The 18,953-nt window shown below is 36.8% G+C and overlaps 1 protein-coding gene across 6 annotated transcripts in view; it reads left to right on the top strand.

The window, feature by feature from the left end:
• Positions 1 to 18,953, top strand: part of LOC131044045 (aspartic proteinase oryzasin-1) — a 79,827-nt gene that overhangs the window by 43,037 nt on the left and 17,837 nt on the right. For 2 of the 6 annotated variants that reach the window (XM_057977319.2, XM_057977312.2), the window contains 6 exons: positions 8,309 to 8,369; positions 9,226 to 9,320; positions 9,419 to 9,531; positions 9,956 to 10,124; positions 10,228 to 10,267; positions 10,361 to 10,425. In XM_057977319.2, the coding sequence (XP_057833302.1) occupies positions 8,309 to 8,369; positions 9,226 to 9,320; positions 9,419 to 9,531; positions 9,956 to 10,124; positions 10,228 to 10,267; positions 10,361 to 10,425 (543 nt within the window). Of the gene's footprint in view, positions 1 to 7,590; positions 7,918 to 7,958; positions 8,082 to 8,308; positions 8,370 to 9,225; positions 9,321 to 9,418; positions 9,532 to 9,955; positions 10,125 to 10,227; positions 10,268 to 10,360; positions 10,426 to 18,953 lie in introns of those variants that run through there. The other 4 variants (XM_057977336.2, XM_057977327.2, XM_057977324.2 and 1 more) reach the window with 4 other exon arrangements.

Below are 18,953 nucleotides of genomic sequence, written 5' to 3'. Positions count from 1 at the left end.
CTTCTATGTGAAGACAATCTGTTGTAGGTAGAACACGTATTGCTTTTCACTTCTCATCGATGTCGAATAGAGGAGATATAGACTCCCTTTTATATCCCACGATAGTGACCCTTCCTCCGGGGTCGACTTTCTTCACAAGAACACGTCTCAATTAAAAGGTTTTGGCGGACTTACAAGTCGGCCTAATACAATATTAATTAATCATTAACAAATCACATAAGTGTTAGTGTCATTTCATATAATTAATAGATAGATAAATAAAGGCAAATCGGTATAATAAATTGTCTAAGCCTGAAAGGCCAAATAGACAATTGAATTGTCCATGTCGGCTCACAAGGATTCTGACCAATGCTATCACATTAACAAAGTTGAGGGTGAAAAAGCCACGTCTTTTCAAATCTGAAGGGGAAGTTCTTTTTAATAGATAAGGAATCCACTGAAAAGCTGATGAGGAGGTGATCTAACCCAATTCTAGATAGGGCTGAGAGAGAACACATGTAATGCATAAACCATTTAGAGGACACAAGGGCCCTATCCAACTTGACCTAGATGAGATCCTCACCCATACATCTATCAATCCACGTATAAGAAGCTCCAGTGAGATCCAAGTCATGAAGAGCTTGATTATAAATAAAATCCATTAAATCAAACCGACTATCCAGCTGAATTTGAGAGCTGCTAAACTTCTCTTCCTTCAGAGATGTATTAAAGTCAGCATTGATAATCCAATTTCCTTCTAGATGAAACAGTCTAAAATTAGCCAAAACCTTCCAAAATCTTCTCCTAGAAACTTTACTATTGGGGGCATAAATATTAGAGATAATCTAGGAAAACCCATCTCTAATATGAGTAAATTTAGTAGCAACATGGTTGGCATCTTCCCAAATAGTAGAACTCAAGATGTACTTCTGATTCCAAAAAGTAGCAATATCCTCTGACGCACCATCTGCACTATTGCAGTCAATCCCATTCTCATGGAACATTTCATCTTCAGCTCCTCTTTTTGCATCTTAGTCTCTTGCACCAGTAAAATATCAGGTTTATGATCTCTTGCAATATTACACAAAGTTCATGCTTATGAGAGTTATTTAACCCTCAGATGTTCCAGGAAATGAACTTCATTTTTCTGAGGTGTGCTGCTGATGCACATCTCAAGAATGGTTTTTTGCACTCCATCAACTATGTCCAGTAGACTTTCCTGCTCCCTACACCATTTCATTGGCTTCCTCCACCATTTCATTGGCTTCCTCCTAGCCCAACACTCCTTATAGCTCCACAATCAACTTTCGCTGTATTTCTGGTTAAGACTCCCATAGCAGGAATTTTCCTACTCTGCCTCTTTTTCACTACTATAAAGGTAGGTGATCCATCATCCAAATTAGTTTCCTCTTGGCTAACATTCTCCTTTTCAATATCCATATCAATTTGCCTCTCATCTGAGATGGACAAATTTGGCGAATCCCTCAACGCCTTTCTCAGGGTTGGAGTCCATTTGAAATAGCCATTTGTATTAATAGGAAAACCATGGTCCTTATTGTCATCACAAAACTTCTTAGAGCTTTCCACCATTCTACCTGGACAAATTTGGCGAATCCCTCAATGCCTTTCTCAGGGTTGGAGTCCATTTGAAATAGCCATTTGTATTAATAGGAAAACCATGGTCTTTATTGTCATCACAAAACTTCTTAGAGCTTTCCACCATTCTACCTGGACAAATTTGGCGAATCCCTCAACGCCTTTCTCAGGGTTGGAGTCCATTTGAAATAGCCATTTGTATTAATAGGAAAACCATGGTCCTTATTGTCATCACAAAACTTCTTAGAGCTTTCCACCATTCTACCTGGACAAATTTGGCGAATCCCTCAACGCCTTTCTCAGGGTTGGAGTCCATTTGAAATAGCCATTTGTATTAATAGGAAAACCATGGTCCTTATTGTCATCACAAAACTTCTTAGAGCTTTCCACCATTCTACCTTCAATAGTCACATCTGGCATTCTTTTATCAGATAGAATACCCCTCCCACCCATGACATTAGAATCCACCCCGTCTATAATCACACCCTTATAAAGTTGATCCTGCATGGTGGAGACAACTATGTCTTGTGAAGGAGAGATCATCTCAGGGATGCGACCTTCCCCTGAGATATCAACTCCCTCAACAATCACTTGGACTTGATTATCCCCATTCTCAACAGGTCGCTCCTCCTCACCAATCACTATGTTCGCCTGAGGGTCATTGCCATTAGAGCTATCCCTCTTTCTTGTGTAGTTCTCCATAGATTTATGCTTCTCCTTCCAAATTGTTTTAGTCTTCAGAGAGGCCTTTGGAGGGCATTGCTTGGCCCAATGTCCAATTTTATTGCAAAGAAAACAAACAAAAGGCAAGGATTCAAACTCAATAGGTTGAACCAAGTCCCCAGCTTAGAGATAAAATCAATGGAGGATAATAGATCTACAAATTGGCTAATCCCCACACAAATTTTGGCAAAACCCAACCATTTCCTTGTAGCCATCATGGGATCAATAGACAAGAGTTCCCCAAAAGAGCTGGCAATACCCCTAAAAATATCCTCATTCCAAAATTCCAAGGGCAAACTTGGAAGCCAGACCCAAACAGGGATGGCATTGGAAGACTCATCAGAAAGATTCAGATTAGGTTTCCATTTCTTAAGAGCCAAAGAGGCTTTACCAATCACCCAAGGACTCACATAGAGAATAGCCGACATATCCTCTTCACAAGAAAAGGTAAATGGGAAAAAGCCCTTTGGCATAGCAGACACATCTACTTGACCTTTAACCTTCCATTTTCTCCGGACAAGAGATATAACAACCTCAACATTTGGCCTTGGCCCCATAAACTTGCCCACCAGAGAGAAAGCCATAAGAGAGATATTCTGATCTATGTCAGAATTCGAGATAGATATAGCAAACTTACCAATACCCGACTTCAAGATATTCACCACCGGGGTGTATTAAGACTGATAAGAGGGCTTAACCCCAAAAAATACAGCCCATGGTTTTGGACCAGAGGGACCCACATTCTTGAGATCTGGAACTCCCTGCTTCTTAGGGTTTCCCCTTGAATCCAAATCTGTTGACAGGATGTTGTTAGCAGTCCCTTCCCCACCGTCCTTCACTTCTGCATATGCATTCCTCGTACTTGGATTCCCTGGGATCCCTTCCTGTCCACCTACAATTGCAGATGACGAACTAGACTCCCCCGATTTCTCCTCTCGTACTATTCGAAACTCCCGCTCCCACTCCCGCTTCTGCTCGCTCCATTCGAAATTTTTTTGTCTATGGGAGTGTGAAGTTGTTAACTACTTAATGAAGTAATTAACTCAATGCAATTAGTTTATTTATTTTTTGAATGGAGGGAAGATGATAATGAGGTTTTAAGTATTTTGTTGATGTAGTTGGTTCCATTAATTAATTTATTTTAAAAGGTTTATTTATTAATAATGATGAGAGGGACTATGGGAGGTAGAACTAAAATTTAATTTGGGTGTGAGATTGAGTTAGGATAATTAAATAATATATATTTAATTAGTTTGATGATGAATTAGATTATCTAGATAGTATGATTATTTAATTAATTAGTAGATTAGATTAATTAAAGAGTATAATTAATTACTTAATGATGATGAAATGTTAAGATGAAGTGATTTAATGTGTGCACATTTTGCAGCTCTTTGGATGGTATTGTGATTAGTGGAAGCAATGCTATTCCAAAGAAGATAAACATTAACATTTAGTGGGGTGGAACTAGTGGTAGGATGCCCTAGCCATTTAGAGGAAATGGGTTAGAGATGCCCCCACAAGAGAGTAGGTGGGTTGACACAACCTAGGTGGTCTTTTGAAAGGAGAACTAAGTCTAAAGAGATGAAGGATGGATGGGGTTTGAAGAGATAGGAAGGAGGGATGGTTAGATGTATGGATATTAGGATGTGACGAAAGGAAAAGATGATGTTACTAAAGAATAAGATGAGGATGGCGATGAGCAGGATGATAGAATGAGTGATGAGGATGGTGGACTTTATGAAGAATAAATGTGATGACAATTGGATATAGGTATATGCTGAATTTATAGTAAGTAATAGGTGTTTGTCGTAGCACTTGACACTATACACCAAGGTATAATGAACAAGGTGGCAATGTGCCAAGAGTGTTAGCGGCTGATATCTAAGTAGGCATATGACCTAATCCACCATGTCATGTAAGATCATGATGTGATGTTGGTCATGATATGCCTCAAGGATTGACTCAAAATGAAATGATTTTAGGATGATTTTATGTCTCTATAAATATGCTTTATTTTGAGCATCAATTTGAGTTAAGGGCTCAACATTGTTTTTCTCCTTTATTTTTGTTTCAATCTTCACTTGAGCGCATATACTAACTTGGGCATCACTTTTCCTTTGTTTCTATCTTTATTTTGGCAATATAACATGCTATGTCGGTGTCTAGAATAACTTGGGTACCCAATCGATTCTTTTTAACTCGATCTTAGCATCATAAAACTTTTTATAACTTTTTAATCCGATTCTCATTAGGGATTTTCTTATGTGGACACCAGTTTTGAATTACCTTGATTTTGATGCTCATCGAAGATTTTCCCCAATAGATGCCAAATTAGGGATTTGGATTGCTTAATGCCAAATTGATGCTCATTGGGGATTTTCCTTATGGATGTCAAATTGGGAATTCCATGCCTCAAATGCCAAAAACAAAAGTTGGCCCTCGTGAGGAATGTTCTCCAATGGACGCCAAAATTGGGAAACTAACGGCTTAGACGCCAAAATTGAAGACTTTAAAAATTGACACCAAAAATGAACAATGCATGGGCATTTGGAGTGCTCTTTGATGATTTCATAACACTACTTAATCTTTCATTGAATTCGCTCTATTTTTCTATTCGTGAACATTGTGCCATTAAACCTTTGACTTTGACGAGTTCTCCATCACTCTATTGCCTTCTAAAACCATTTTTACTTAATGAAGCTTGAATCTCTACTATTGACCCTTTTCCTTTGCCATCTACCCCTTTTTTGTCAAAAAAGAAAAAAAGGGCAAAAAAATCAACTTTCTGAAAATAGAAACTTGTGATTGTTGTGCTTGTACACTGAAAGTTCTTGTCGTGGAATTGGACTCTTTGAAGTGATAACTTCATGGTTGGAAGACAATCTTCATGTATTTATCTCTTAGTGAGTTGGAGAAGATCTACCTTGATCATTTTTGCCTCTACCTTGTGTGTGCCACTATACTCTTTCTTCCCTCTACTTGTGCTAGTGTTTCCTTTAGAATACAGAACTTGACAATCTCCATGATGAACATCTTGCATGCATTGTTAGTGGACCAAAATAGACCAACTCCTAAGGACTTGGCTATTTTGAGAAAAAAAAGATAACTTAGGTGACATTGATGTGACAAGAATGACCTGACATTTGACTACATATATGGTTGGTTTGATCTTGAATTTTTTTAGGGGTAAGAAATTTGGTTACCATCACTTTAATGAAAACAATTGGGCCACAAATCCATCTACCCCCTTGTTAAGTATCTTTGCATTTGATTGGAGCTTACCATCTAAGAAGACCTTGCATGTAAAATTCTTCGTTATACTATCCTATCCTCTTTGTGAAAATGCAAGAATAAACTCTTGGAAGTTCATCTAAGTTATTCCCAATTTATGAAGTCACTTGAGTCCCAAAACAATCTTTGTTACACCCATGAGATAGAAAACATAGGGCAATTTATTTTGTAATCTCCGTTGGAAAGTTTTTAGTACTATGGCATTTCCTTGAACAATTGATGACACTGCTATCTACAAGACTTGAAATTTTGGAGCCAAATAGGTATAATAATTCAAACGAGAAAACTTATAGTTGATGAAATTGTGAGTTTTAGCTAAGTCTATCAACACTATTACTCTCTATTTTTTCATGAAACTTATCTTAAGAGATTGTGGGGCCAGAAAATGCATGACAAGAGATGGTTGGTTATCCCTTGATTCCTCATCTGGCTCATTGATGATCCTTTAACAATTCTTCTTTCTCACTAGGCCCTTCAAAGTAGAACAACCTCTTCTTAGCACATTTATGTCCTTCAGCTATACTGTTTATTACAATTAAATTATTAAAGCAACTCTTTGGCTTTTTTCTCTTTGATTTGTTAAGGACTTAGTCTAGTAGGTTGAGGGAATCATTGTTTTGGAAAGCTCCTCTCTTCTATGCTCATGAACCCTTGCCTTCTATTGGCCAAAACCTTTTCCTCTACCTACCTTGCCATAATCAATGATTGAAAGATAAAAGTTGGATTGAACATGTGTAATTCATAGTTGATGTGGTCCTTTAGCCCCCCACAAATATAGTTTATTTATATTTTCGTCTTAACATGCTCTACTCTTAAATCCATGGTTTGGAATTGTTGAGTATAGTCCATGACTATTCCTATTTTCTATAATTTGAAAATCTAGTTGAAATTGCTATTCATAAAATTATTGCCATAATATGTTGTGAGTTCCTCTTGGAAAATAAACCATGTGACGACATATTCCTTCTTTTTCCTCTCATACATAGCCAACAATACCAAATGAATTGATCAAGTTCCAAATATAAAGATGCCATTGCAAACTTTTGTTAACATGAAACATGATGAAGATCATATAACTGCTCCCTTTAGCATAATCAATTCACTAGATTCTTTTTATCAAATTTGCACATCTCTATACTTGGAATGAAGTGCCTAGAGTTGGTAATAGAATTATTTGTACGATGGTCTTGCTTTAAGTCAAAGTCAAAACAAGAAGCTTCATGTCCCTTAGCAAACACATTTGTATCCCAGGTCTTGTGTTGTGAATTGGCCTATTCAGAATCTATATAACTCTAGATATAAGTTAATTGCTTACAACCTCTATCAAATCTCTTTATTGTTTTAGACATGATTTCTTCCTTAACCTTGTTGGTTTCTTCATTTAGAACTCCCATGGTTATGGGATCCATCTCCTTTATTATTGGTTCGTCTCTGTAAAGAGTCTTTTAAGAAGTGATTGGGTTCCTTCCTTTGCCTCTTATTGAAGGCCTACCATGTTGTAGCTAAAATAATTTAGCAATAACTTACACAAAATAAATCCAAATAAGCTGAAATTTTTATTGTAACTTGGGCCTAGATCTCACTTTTTTGAAAAATCTCTAAGAAATTTGCTATTTTGTAGTCTTAGGAGTGAATTTGGTGAAATTTTTTTATTTTGCAATAACTCCTTCAAAATTGCTTCAAATGTCTCAAATTTGGACTCTAGTAGCTTTGATATGTCCTTGATCAATTATCTAAATTATAAGAAAAAAAATGCCAAATTTAAAGAGACGTGTTTCACAATTTGAGCTCCTAAATTGAAAAAAATATTTTATTTCTTGCCTTTGAGACGATAAGATCATGCTTTGATACCATTTGTGATGAATTAACTTGCACAATAAAAGAATGCCATATAATGATGAACTACTCACTACCTCTTATATATATATACCCTACTTATGCCTTGGGTGCCACCCAAACCAACCAAAATACCTATATAAAAATATATACATGATCATATAAGTCAATTAATGGTTATGCTAGCCACAAATCGGCTACACAAATTGATGGGTTAAAGGTGTAGCATAAAGGAAATCAATGCACTCGATTCATCTTTGCAGTATGTATGATGATTTGAGCTATAATTTATCTGTAAAGGGTTGCCTCATACAATTCAAGTGTAACCGATGATTGACATTTCTGAAAGCACCACAAAAGGGCTTTTGCCCACTTGACAAGTACTGTTAACTTTTTGAGACTTCCATGGATCGATATTAGCAGTACAAGTTATTCTTTATGTCTTTATCACAGATTATAATTTTCATATTCACGTTCACAAATAAAGTGGTTTGTTTCTTTAGATTGCTTTGCAAAGCCAAGTTAAATTTCTGTTTACTTCTTCCATGTCGAGTTTTTTTATTCAAAGGTTTTAAAATCATTTGAACATTGTCTAGTTGCATGTTGCCTGTTGCCTGTAAGGCATAATCAGTTCTTGGTTTCTTCTGTTCCATGTATTTTTCACTATCCTGAATTGTTGTTTGGAACAGATTGCACTTTTCTCTTATTTTATCTATTGTATCTTGTTGCATGTGATAATTGGTCATTGGCCAATGTTAGTTGGATATCTATGTTATGATTTGTCTCAATTAATTTTTTTGAGCTCGACATAGAGGAGTTATGTTGATACTATAAACCAATGATGACTGACACTGATTTATACTTGGGTTGTTTTGCACAGGTTGCCTGCTATTTTCATTCAAAATACCATGCAGATAAGTCAAGCACGTACAAAAAGAACGGTGATCTCTTTTCTCCTTTAATCTTTTTTGTAGAAACTAGGTTTAAAATTCTTTATGTAATTGTTATTCAATTAATAACAAGTTTATCTTAGTTATCGGGCACAAAGATTTATTAGTAGTGATCAGAACTACTGTAATTCACGACTCTTATTAAATGTCTACTACAATCATTTTCATATCTTAATTCATAAGGAGGATAGAATACAGTGAATAGACATGAGGTGATCATTTCCTCTTCATGCTGAATCCAATGGAGTCTTCGTTGAATTGTTTGGAACATTGGTCTTCTGCTTATTACCAGATTATCAGGACTGAGGCATTCTTTCTAGTGCATAGTAGGGCAGGTCCCCATGTGGCTACTTAGTTTATTTTTTCTAGCAGCCACTGCCCAATATTTTTAGGAGCAATTTATGTAGCTGGTGGTCCCATGGATATATAATTTTGCTGCTTATGTTTTAAGCAATTATTTTAATTTCTATTTTTAGATGAAATCATTAATAATAATTTCTGTGGAGAAAAGATTGGAGGCATATAAAAAAGAGGGAAAAAAATTTATGGAGCCACATTTTTTTTTTCAATAAACAATTGTTGCTTATTTCCAGCCCCTCCTTTTTTTTCAAAGCTTATTTTTAATTTCTAAGCAGTACCTGCTCTACTAAAATAGGGAGAGATTCCAATTTATCCTTTTCCTATAAATAAAAAATTGCGTAAGGACATAAACAGATAATGCACTTAAGCAGCCACATGGGGACATGGGGTAATAATCAGTGTCATATCTGTCATAGAAATTGTATATGATTTGAAGATCTCATATAAGGCTGTAGAATTGTGACACTAGTTTCATTTACTTTGGTAGGTAAAAAATTTGAAATCCAGTATGGAACTGGCTCAATGTCTGGATTTTTGAGCCAAGATCATGTCAGACTTGGGAACATGCTTGTCAAAGATCAGGTTAGTCATATGCTTACGAGTTGTCATAAATTTATCAGCCTAAGGCCTTTGATGACAAAAGAATATATAAGTTCATCATACTTGTTATCATGGTGTAGGTTTTTGCTGAGGCTACAGATGAACCGGGTCTAACATTCCTAGCTGCTAAGTTTGATGGTATACTGGGCCTCGGGTTTCAACAAATTTCTGTGCAGAATGTTTTGCCAATTTGGTGAGCTACCATCATTGCATTTTCTGTAAAATGAAAGTATTGTGTTATTTCCTCAGATAGAAGAGTGTTCAAGCTAAGATTCAACTTCTTTAACTGATTAATAGATTATTGAAGAAAGAAACTGATTTTTATTTTCTACACAATTTAGATCCCTTAGATTAGGGTCCAAATCAACGAATTTAAATAACCCAAGATTTTACTAAGTTTGTCAGATCTTGTCGCAAATATTCAAACATAGTTACAGTAGAAGCTGCTTCATATGGATTGAGTTATTATCTCATGTTTATCGAATTCCTTCTAAGTTCCTAGGTGTGATCATATACGTATTATCTTTTGTAGAGGAAAGCAGTCAAGCAGCAATCATTTTGGCTAAATTTTTCCAAGTGAATTAGGTAATTGGATTTTTAGTTTTTTCTTTGAACAGGTATAACATGATCAACAAAGGTCTTGTGGAAAATCCCATTTTCTCTTTTTGGATGAATCGAAATACTGATGACAAGGAAGGAGGAGAAATCGTGTTTGGAGGTGTTGACCCAAAGCACTTTAAGGGTGAACACACTTACGTTCCTGTTACACATCAGGGCTATTGGCAAGTTGAGTCTTGAGAATGCCAATTACCATTATTATCTTCGTGTGAACTATTGAAAACTGGAATCACTCATTTTACTTATGAAATGCTTATCACGTTTTTTGCAGTTCAATATGGGAGATGTGTTTATCGGTGGGAAATCAACTGGTAATGCATATGTTTCCAACATATTTAAATGACTTGCTCATGCATATTTCAGGAAGTAAGACAAAATACTGAGTAGAAAGTTCTTTTTTGCAGGTTATTGTTCTAGTGGTTGTGCTGCCATTGCTGATTCTGGAACTTCATTGTTGGCTGGACCATCTGTAAGTTTTTATTAGGAGTTTTGGATATTTAAATCAGCATGCTATTGAATCTGGATGGGCCTCTGGCGAAACTATGCAATGTTATTTAAAACAATGGGTTGGGTTAGTTACAGTGAGCAAAAGGATCACAATAAATTTCAAAAGGAGAAATTATTGTGCATCAAAGCTGCAGAATGGGGCATTGGGCAGGGCCAGAAGCATGGGGCATTGGAATAGGAAGGCTTTGATTGACTCCCAAAGGGATTGGACTGGATGGGTCCTGATCAAGGTAAGGTATCGGGTACATTGTGGCGATAGGTCCATGATGGATGGAGATGATTTATGGCCATGGCTCTGGCCCCTGGGACTGTATGGGTCTTTGGCATGAGTGCATAGATGATTGTACATTGGGATTGTATTGATCATTCAATTTGACTGAGATTTCTATATGTGAACATCTCATCTTAAATTTTGTTAAGAAAAAACAAAAAAAGTAAAATCAAATATCAACTTCTCTGTATTCTGCTTCTGGTATTTCTCATACGTGACAATGGTTCCATTGCAAACCAGAGGCTTGTCACCTGTGCATCTATGATTAAAGTAGATGATGACCATGTGTGAAATACACACCAATAGAAAATTAGATTTACTGAAATGTATGATAATTGAAGATTGAATTTTAAATAGAAGAACACTATTGCAAGTCAAAAGCATAAATAAAAAGTATCCTGATTGAGTAGAGGAGATAATCATTGTCAGATTAGAATAATAGAAAATGAAATGGTACATTGAAGAATAATAATCATACAGAACTGAAAGACATATAAGCAAATAATGGAATTCAGGTATAATAAGAATATGAAAGAGCTTGGAGCTCCCATCTACCATTCCAAGTTTCATGCTCTCTTCAACTATGAGCCATCTCCTCTCACTTTAACAACCATCTCACACCCTTGTTGGTGTTGGAAATAAGCCACACCTGGACCGATGATGGACTGGTCCAAGAGGGGCCAGTAGCTCAGTGGTAGAGCACTCCAGCAGCATATGGAAGGTCCTAGGTTCGAGTCCTAGCTGGTCCATGTCTCAACATGGTATCAGAGCCAGGTCCAGGCTAGGAGCCCCAAGCACACGAGAGGTGTGGCTTAAGGGGGGGTGTTGGTGTTGGAAATAAGCCACACCCGGACCGACGATGGACTGGTCCAAGAGGGGCCAGTAGCTCAGTGGTAGAGCACTCCAGCAGCGTATGGAAGGTCCTAGGTTCGAGTCCTAGCTGGTCCATGTCTCAACAACCTACATCCCCAGCTCATCCCAAGCATGATTGGAGCACACATCTAAACCTTTGTGGGGAGCATGGTCACCTTAGAGAGCATTCCCCTCTAAATTTAAAGTCTCATTTCAAATCATTTGTTTCCATGATACAAATCAAATTATTGAGAAAGGTTTGCGACAATCAATTCAGCATTGTTCATATGGAAAGATTATTTGGTCTCCTTTCCCCATCAAGAAGGAAAATGGCTATTGTCTTAGGATGAAAACCTGACCAAAGGTAAATATTCCACAAATGAAATAGATAATGAATTCTGGCTTCTCAAAAAAAGTTGTTCTTCGCATATTTATGAGGAAACATTCAAGACCCAAATCATTGAAAATCTACATGTGATAAAATTGGTAATTCTCAACACTTGTAGATGTTCTCATGATGCTAAAGGGATACTTCATGGCCACCTTCACCATCAAACAAGAAAAATGTATGATTTTATAAGGAGGCTCTTGGAGTATGGAAAACAACAGGATTTTTCATGAAACATTTTCCCCTACTTATAATGTACAAATGATCCTCGAAGTGTAGTTCGAGTATGGGTTAGGATAATCATACTTGGGACCAAAGAAACAAATGCTCTAACATAATTAGGTAATCTTCTTTCATCAAATCTTGATCAAATGATTTTTATATTAGCAACTAATGCTTAAAAAATAGTAACTAGATACATATCAAGGGAAAGGAAAAGGCTTAGCTCAAAGTTGAATCCATGATTCTCCAACACAAACACTTCTTAAAAAAGCGAAAGTCGACAAAAATTCACGAAAAGTACACCCATGATTCCAAGTATGAGGAAGTTTGGAGAGGACATGCCATATATGAGTACAAATGGATTTAGAAGAAACACCCTTGTAGATCCGTAGGGAGCTGATTTATAAACAAGGCAGATATTCCGCTCTTTGCTTTATCAACATGAATCTTAAATGCTCCAATCAATGAAAAGAATGAACTATTTGTTGTTCTAGGAATAGAATGTGTGAATGAAGGTCCTAAAAGTCATATAAATAAAGTTGTCTTAGTAAATTAGAATGCAATGTCCTTGTTGGACGAAAACCCAATATGTTGGCTAAACCTTGGCGATGCTCCTCCGTCATGCTAGAGGGCATGTATTGAACCAAATTGTGGGGCCAACAACTATGTGTCCATGAGGGGGATGGCTTGCATTGGCACTGTGGTGGAACAAAAGCTCTACTCTTGATGCCGGTGGGTGCCATTCACCATCAATTCGGGCTTTTGGTGTAGTGGTTGCCTTGCTTGGTATTAGAGTTGAGGTCTTGAGCTTGAGCCCTGCAGAGTGTGGTGGGTATGTAATGTCCCTATTTGATGAAGACTCAGTATGTTGGCTAAACTCCGGTGGCATTCCTCTGTCATGCTGGTGAGCATGTACTTGAACCAAATGGTGGGGCCAACAACTACGTTTACACAAGGGGCATGACTTGGACCAGCAATCTGGTGGGATGAAAACCCCACCCTTAATGTGCCATTCACCATTGGTTCGGGCTTTTGCCTTAGTGGTTGCCTTGTAGTGGGAGGAAAACCTCACTCTTAATGCTAGTGGGTGCCATTCACTATTAACGCTGGTTAGTGCACAGTTGGATCCATTGTGTGAAAAACCGTAGAAAAGCCTTTTGCATATGTCTAAGTGCCCTTTTTACACCACGTTCTTTTTTAATTTTTACTTTTAGTAGGAAGTGGTAGTGTAACTTAAAACCATGTTTTTATTTCCATCGCTTGCTATTTAGCACATATCCCCATCATGATTACCACTCTATCCCTTCCTATGCCTTGTGAGTATTTTGTGTTGTTTGGTGTATGTTCATTCATTAGTGGGCGCTTACCTTCTAGCTGCCAAACTTCACATTATGCTATATCACTTTGGCTGTTGTGTGCTCATTGTTGGATCTTGCATTCCCCTACACCTATCATCGATCTTTTCATGTGTCAACTGTCATGCATCGCTTGTTCCATTGCATAGTGACAGATTCTCATTAGCTCAAGTCAAATCTGTAGCAAGCTCATTTGAAAACATGTTCTCCTTGTCCTTGGTGCCATGTAGTGGTTTCTTATTACCCAGCGACTATTGTATGTCAAGCAACCAACCATTTAAAGCTTCAAATTCCAAAAGCTTGATGTGTGTTGGGTGTTAAATATTCAAGGCATATAATACATAAGTTGTGGGCCTGATTGGTCTTAATTGGCAAGATAAACTCATTGGTTGAGGTTTTTAAAAGAAATGACACAGTGCTGCTCTGTGTATAAAACCACAAAACAATAAGATGCCACAAAGTATATGTCTTAATTCATGAATCAAGGCCTAGGCATAATGTAACATCCAATTAAGCAAAGCATGCTTACCTAGATCAAATTATCTGGATAGCAGCTAAACTGCTTCTTAACGGGCAGTCAAATTGCTTGATTGTTTAGAATGGCCACTATGTATTGACTGTTTGATCAAAAGGCCAATATGGGAACAAATATGAGTTGGTGATCAAGGTTGAAAATTTAAAAGACTTAGCATCTGAAGTGATTAATGAGTAATCTGATTCTGTGCACTATAATATCCTCCACACAAATAGAACCAATCCTCATTAATGAGAAATATGATTCTGTGCACTATAATATCCTCCAACTAAGCAACTATATTCAATTTGAAGCTTAACTCAAATACTCATGAGTTCCCTAGTTTAGCAAGGATTTGAAGTTGGAAATTCATTGAAGAATACGTGAAAATGAACTAGTTGGAGCTTGGGTTGTCCTAAAGAGTTCATTCGTGAAGAAATTTTTTCTCAAGCTGCTGTGTAGTTTGGACCACACCAAGTGTCAGAAGATTGTAATTTCAAGCATCTCAATTCTGGGTAAGTCCATTTGACCTCTTTGTGTCAAAATTAATTCAAGTGTCAATAAAAAATACCTTGGGTCCCCAATAATTTGATTTTATTGGTTTATGTGTTCTATAAGGGATTTTGATTTCTTTGCTTCGGATTGTTGGTTGGTGTATCTATGTCTTGGTATTGGCTATCCCTTTTGTGTTGTAAAAACCCTAGTTTATTGTCATTACTTTGTTGTAAGGTTTGGTATTGTCTAGAAATCCTAGCTTCATTGTTGTGCAAAAATTCTAAGATGGGATCTAAAGAATCTACTTCCGAGATCACTACCAAAGTCATTAGATGGGCTTTGAAGAAGTATAAGAAAACAGCTGGTAAGGGAGCCATTCTTATTGAGCACTTTGTGGATCTCAAGGAAGTCATGAGAGATGCAATGATAACCATTCCAAGAAGAGACTTATTCGTGGGGACATTTTGCAAAAGAAATATGCACAACCTATAACAATTCATAGCAGTTGGGTTCTGCAAAGTGCAAAGGTTGTGCTGCATAACCATTTTGTAGATCCTGGCATTGTGGTCTTGGTTGCCAAGATTATGATTAGAAGCAGAGGCAGATGAAGGACATTGGTGGTAATGTAATGTTGACTTTCAACACAACTAATGTAGAGGGCTTCAGGGATTAGACAGGATGCCACCAAGGCATTAAATATAGACTTTGGGTACTCTATATGGAAAATATTACCATCTTTATTAAAGGCCTGCAAATTTACCTGAAATGGGCCTAGAGAAAGGGGGGCACAACTAGTTCGTATTCCCAAGGATGAGGTAGAATTGCTTAGTGCTACTCTATTTGTATACTACTTCTAAGAGATCTAACAAGGAATGTGCCAAGTTGCCAAGTTTTATGCACAGATGTAGATGTTAAAATGAATATGGAGATGTTGGCCTTCTATGAAAACAATCAAAATGTGTATGTTAACACACTGTTTGATTATGGGATGTTCTTGGCCAGACATTTTGTTTAATGACTTGACATACTTGAAACCATTTACTACTGGCATATGTGATTAGAGATTTAAGAGGTACTCCATGTTATGTTTCCTCTTTTTGTTCACCAAGGTTGGGTAATTTGATAGAAAATTGGTTATTAGATTCAAGTTTTCAGATATTGATGGAGGGGGATTGAAGAAAATTCAACTATGGATAGTAGATATGGTAGGAGTCACCCCCATGCTTCTTTTTGCAAATTCGAGGATCTCTTTGCAACTCTAGTGTAAAAAAAGTTAGGTTTTGTTAGGTTAAGATTGTTAGATGAAGTCAAACTGTTTCTTAGGACTTTGCAGTTTGTACCAAAGAGGAAATTGCAAAATAACTAAGGAAATTGGTTTTTATTCATTAAGAGTACAGTTCTTAGAGTTTATGGAGCCCGTGTCTCCCTATGTGCTACCTCGTGATGTTCTAGACAAAATTGCTTATCTAGAGGCAACAAGACAAATGTGTTCTTTAGATTTTGAGTACTTTAAGAAGTACAAGGCTGGATTCATGCCACCGAGCATTCAATCGGATGTCTTCCAGATATTTGGCAAAGAAGGGTTTGAGAAGTTGGACGAGATCCTCAGATTCCTATACATGGCTATTGCAGGCCACAAGAACTACAACCTTGAGGACTTCATTCACAAGTCAAGAAGCAGGGGATAGACTGGATATCAACATACTTTCCATGAGCATAGCACTTAATAATAAGTGTGAAGATGACATGGAAAAGAATGCTATTGAAAAAACATAAACGTATATTCAGCATGCACAGAATAAGATGATGGAGTTGGACCTTGATTACAAAGGTGCCTATCATGAGATTGAGGATACTTATGAGAGTATGAAAATGAAATTGGAAAAAGTAGAGGGTCTCTCTCTCAAAGGCCCAAACTACCAACAATACCATTGCCCAAGACTTCAAAGAAGCAAGCTGAGCTTTGCCCCCTACCAAAGACCATTAATATTTATACTCTAACTGCATCAGTGATGCCACCATTGGATGTTGGCCATGAATAGCAAGAGGGTTAAACTTTCCCACGATTGTTGACCAACCATATGATAGGTTGGCTTCACCACATTTGTCTATGATGGAAGTACAAAGGGAACAACATGTGGCAATGGAAAAAATCCAAAGTGGAGCTATTCATTTTGCCCATTATGAAGTGATAGTGTATTGGAGAAGTTATTCCCCTAAGGAACACAATGATTGTGCAAATTTGACCTCTTGAAGAGGCCAAAAGCAGGAATTCTAGCTCTCCTAGAATAAAAACTCTAATACACGGATTTTTGAAACTACAAACTTGAAAGATGTAAGACAAAGGGCTCGCAACATATTTCTTTCTAATGACGCCTTTGTCAAGACGAAGGAATTCTATTCTTTTTTATTATTTGTAGAGTAAAGGAGAAAAGGCTCCTAGAAGACAAAAGGAAATTGAATGAGTTATTGTGGGAAGAGGAGCAAGACAAAAGAAAATTCAAAATCACCCTAAAAGTTTGATTTAAACATTAAGAACATAACTTCGGAGCAAGGAAGGAAAATGATTAGAGAAAGTGGATGCCTCTTGCTACTAGGATGGAGTATTAGATGCCATGGTGCTTGACATTATTAAAAAGAGCTATTAGTGGCTAGGAAGAGGCTCACAAATTCCTTGAGCGTTCAACATTTGATCACCAAGGTGAAGCCTTAGCACTATGGGCATTTGCTTCTGCAGAAAATAAGGTATATGTGGACTACTTAACTCAAGAAATGTAGGACAATTTGTTTGTAAACAGATTTGGAGAAGTTTCTGCACTATAAGTTGCTTCTTTAGTAGTATGCACAGCCCAATTCAATGAATAGACTACCAAAAGGCTAAACAAGGAGCACAAAGAGACTAAAGCTGAAATATTAAAGATAAAGCTGGCCTTGGCTAATGAATAGTGAATGGCAAATAGACCGACTGAAAGAAAAAAATACAAGGATTGGATAGAAGGCATTGCCATCTCCTCCTAGCATACTAGAAGGTAATAATTCCTTTTTAGGAGGAAGAAAATAGATTAAAGGGCCTACGACATAAAGAAAAGAACAAGGAGCAAGAGATAAATGTAAAGTCCAAACAAAATTCTACGAACATGGTATAAAATATTTCGAGGCTAGAGTTCAAAACATAATAAGAATGGCTAATGAGTTGTGGAAAAGCCATGAAAATGTCATCAGGGCATCCAATAATAAAGTTTTGATCCCAAGCTTGCACAGATTGATTTCAAATGGATATATCTGATCCATGAGAGATTTATACAAAAATACTAAATCTTCTAGGGGGAGGCCCCAGCTAATGAATGACACCTATGAAGTGACCAAGTTACTTTGTGAGTTGCAGCCTTCATTAAAAAACTGTAGATTGACTTGAAGGAGAAACTTCGCGATGTTTGGAATCTGGTGAATTTAGGTGTTATAGAAATATTGGATGTCAAGGGAGTAAAATGGATTATGGATTTTTAGAAAGAGGACTTCAGTAATCTTGTCCCTACTTTTATAGATATACTAATCAGTGATGAAGTTGATCCAATGATGTTGAGCCATCAAGTGGATAAACTAATAGCACTAAAAATGAAGATGGTTAACTTCATTAAGGATGCAAAGGTGATGTTAAATTTCAAGTACAAAACCAACATGAATAAACTAGAGATCATCATCAATGTTGATTGGCCTATAGATGAGGAATGGGAGCAGGGAGTACATAAGTATAGAAAGAAGTATTGAATGGTTTGGAAATTCTTTATTCTTTTGAATTCTTGCTTGTGGAGGAAATTTGTACTTTGTTAACAAGTTCCATCTGTTTTATTTGTACTTTCCTTTAAAGTACAATGCAAAGTCTAGTATGCACCTAAATAGAAAAGGAAAATAGTGTTGAATTGGCATTACTTACCTATTGTAGTGAATAGTCTAGAGGGGAAAAGTACTTTCAGTTCAAATGGCACCATATGGTAGGATGATGTGATTACATTTGGCGGTTGCTTATAATAATGCAATAGTAGTCTGAAAAGATAGCATGTAACATGATTGAATTGAGAACCTCGTAACAACTACAACAAGGGTCACATGGCAATTTGAGATTTTGAATTGTATAAGAGTATGCAGCTGTTACACTTTCTTATAGAATTGTGACCAATTTTCATTTAGGTGTAATGTGTCCAAGTCAGCACTAAGGTTTGTTCAAAGAATCATGTAGTTTCAAGAATGTGAATTTTTAGTTTATTATTTTCATATTGATTTTTTGAGTTTTTTGTGCTTTCCATTGTTCCATTAGGCTTCTAGATCTTGGGTGGCTATCTCTATAGACAAATCTTACTATCAGTCTTCTGTTAAAATTATTATTCTCTGTTCT

This window comes from Cryptomeria japonica, chromosome 6, assembly GCF_030272615.1.
Source record: "Cryptomeria japonica chromosome 6, Sugi_1.0, whole genome shotgun sequence".
In the NCBI taxonomy this organism is placed as follows: Eukaryota; Viridiplantae; Streptophyta; class Pinopsida; order Cupressales; family Cupressaceae; genus Cryptomeria; species Cryptomeria japonica.
The sequence above is the reverse complement of the archived record's forward strand: the minus strand, read 5'-3'. Positions and strand labels throughout refer to the sequence as shown.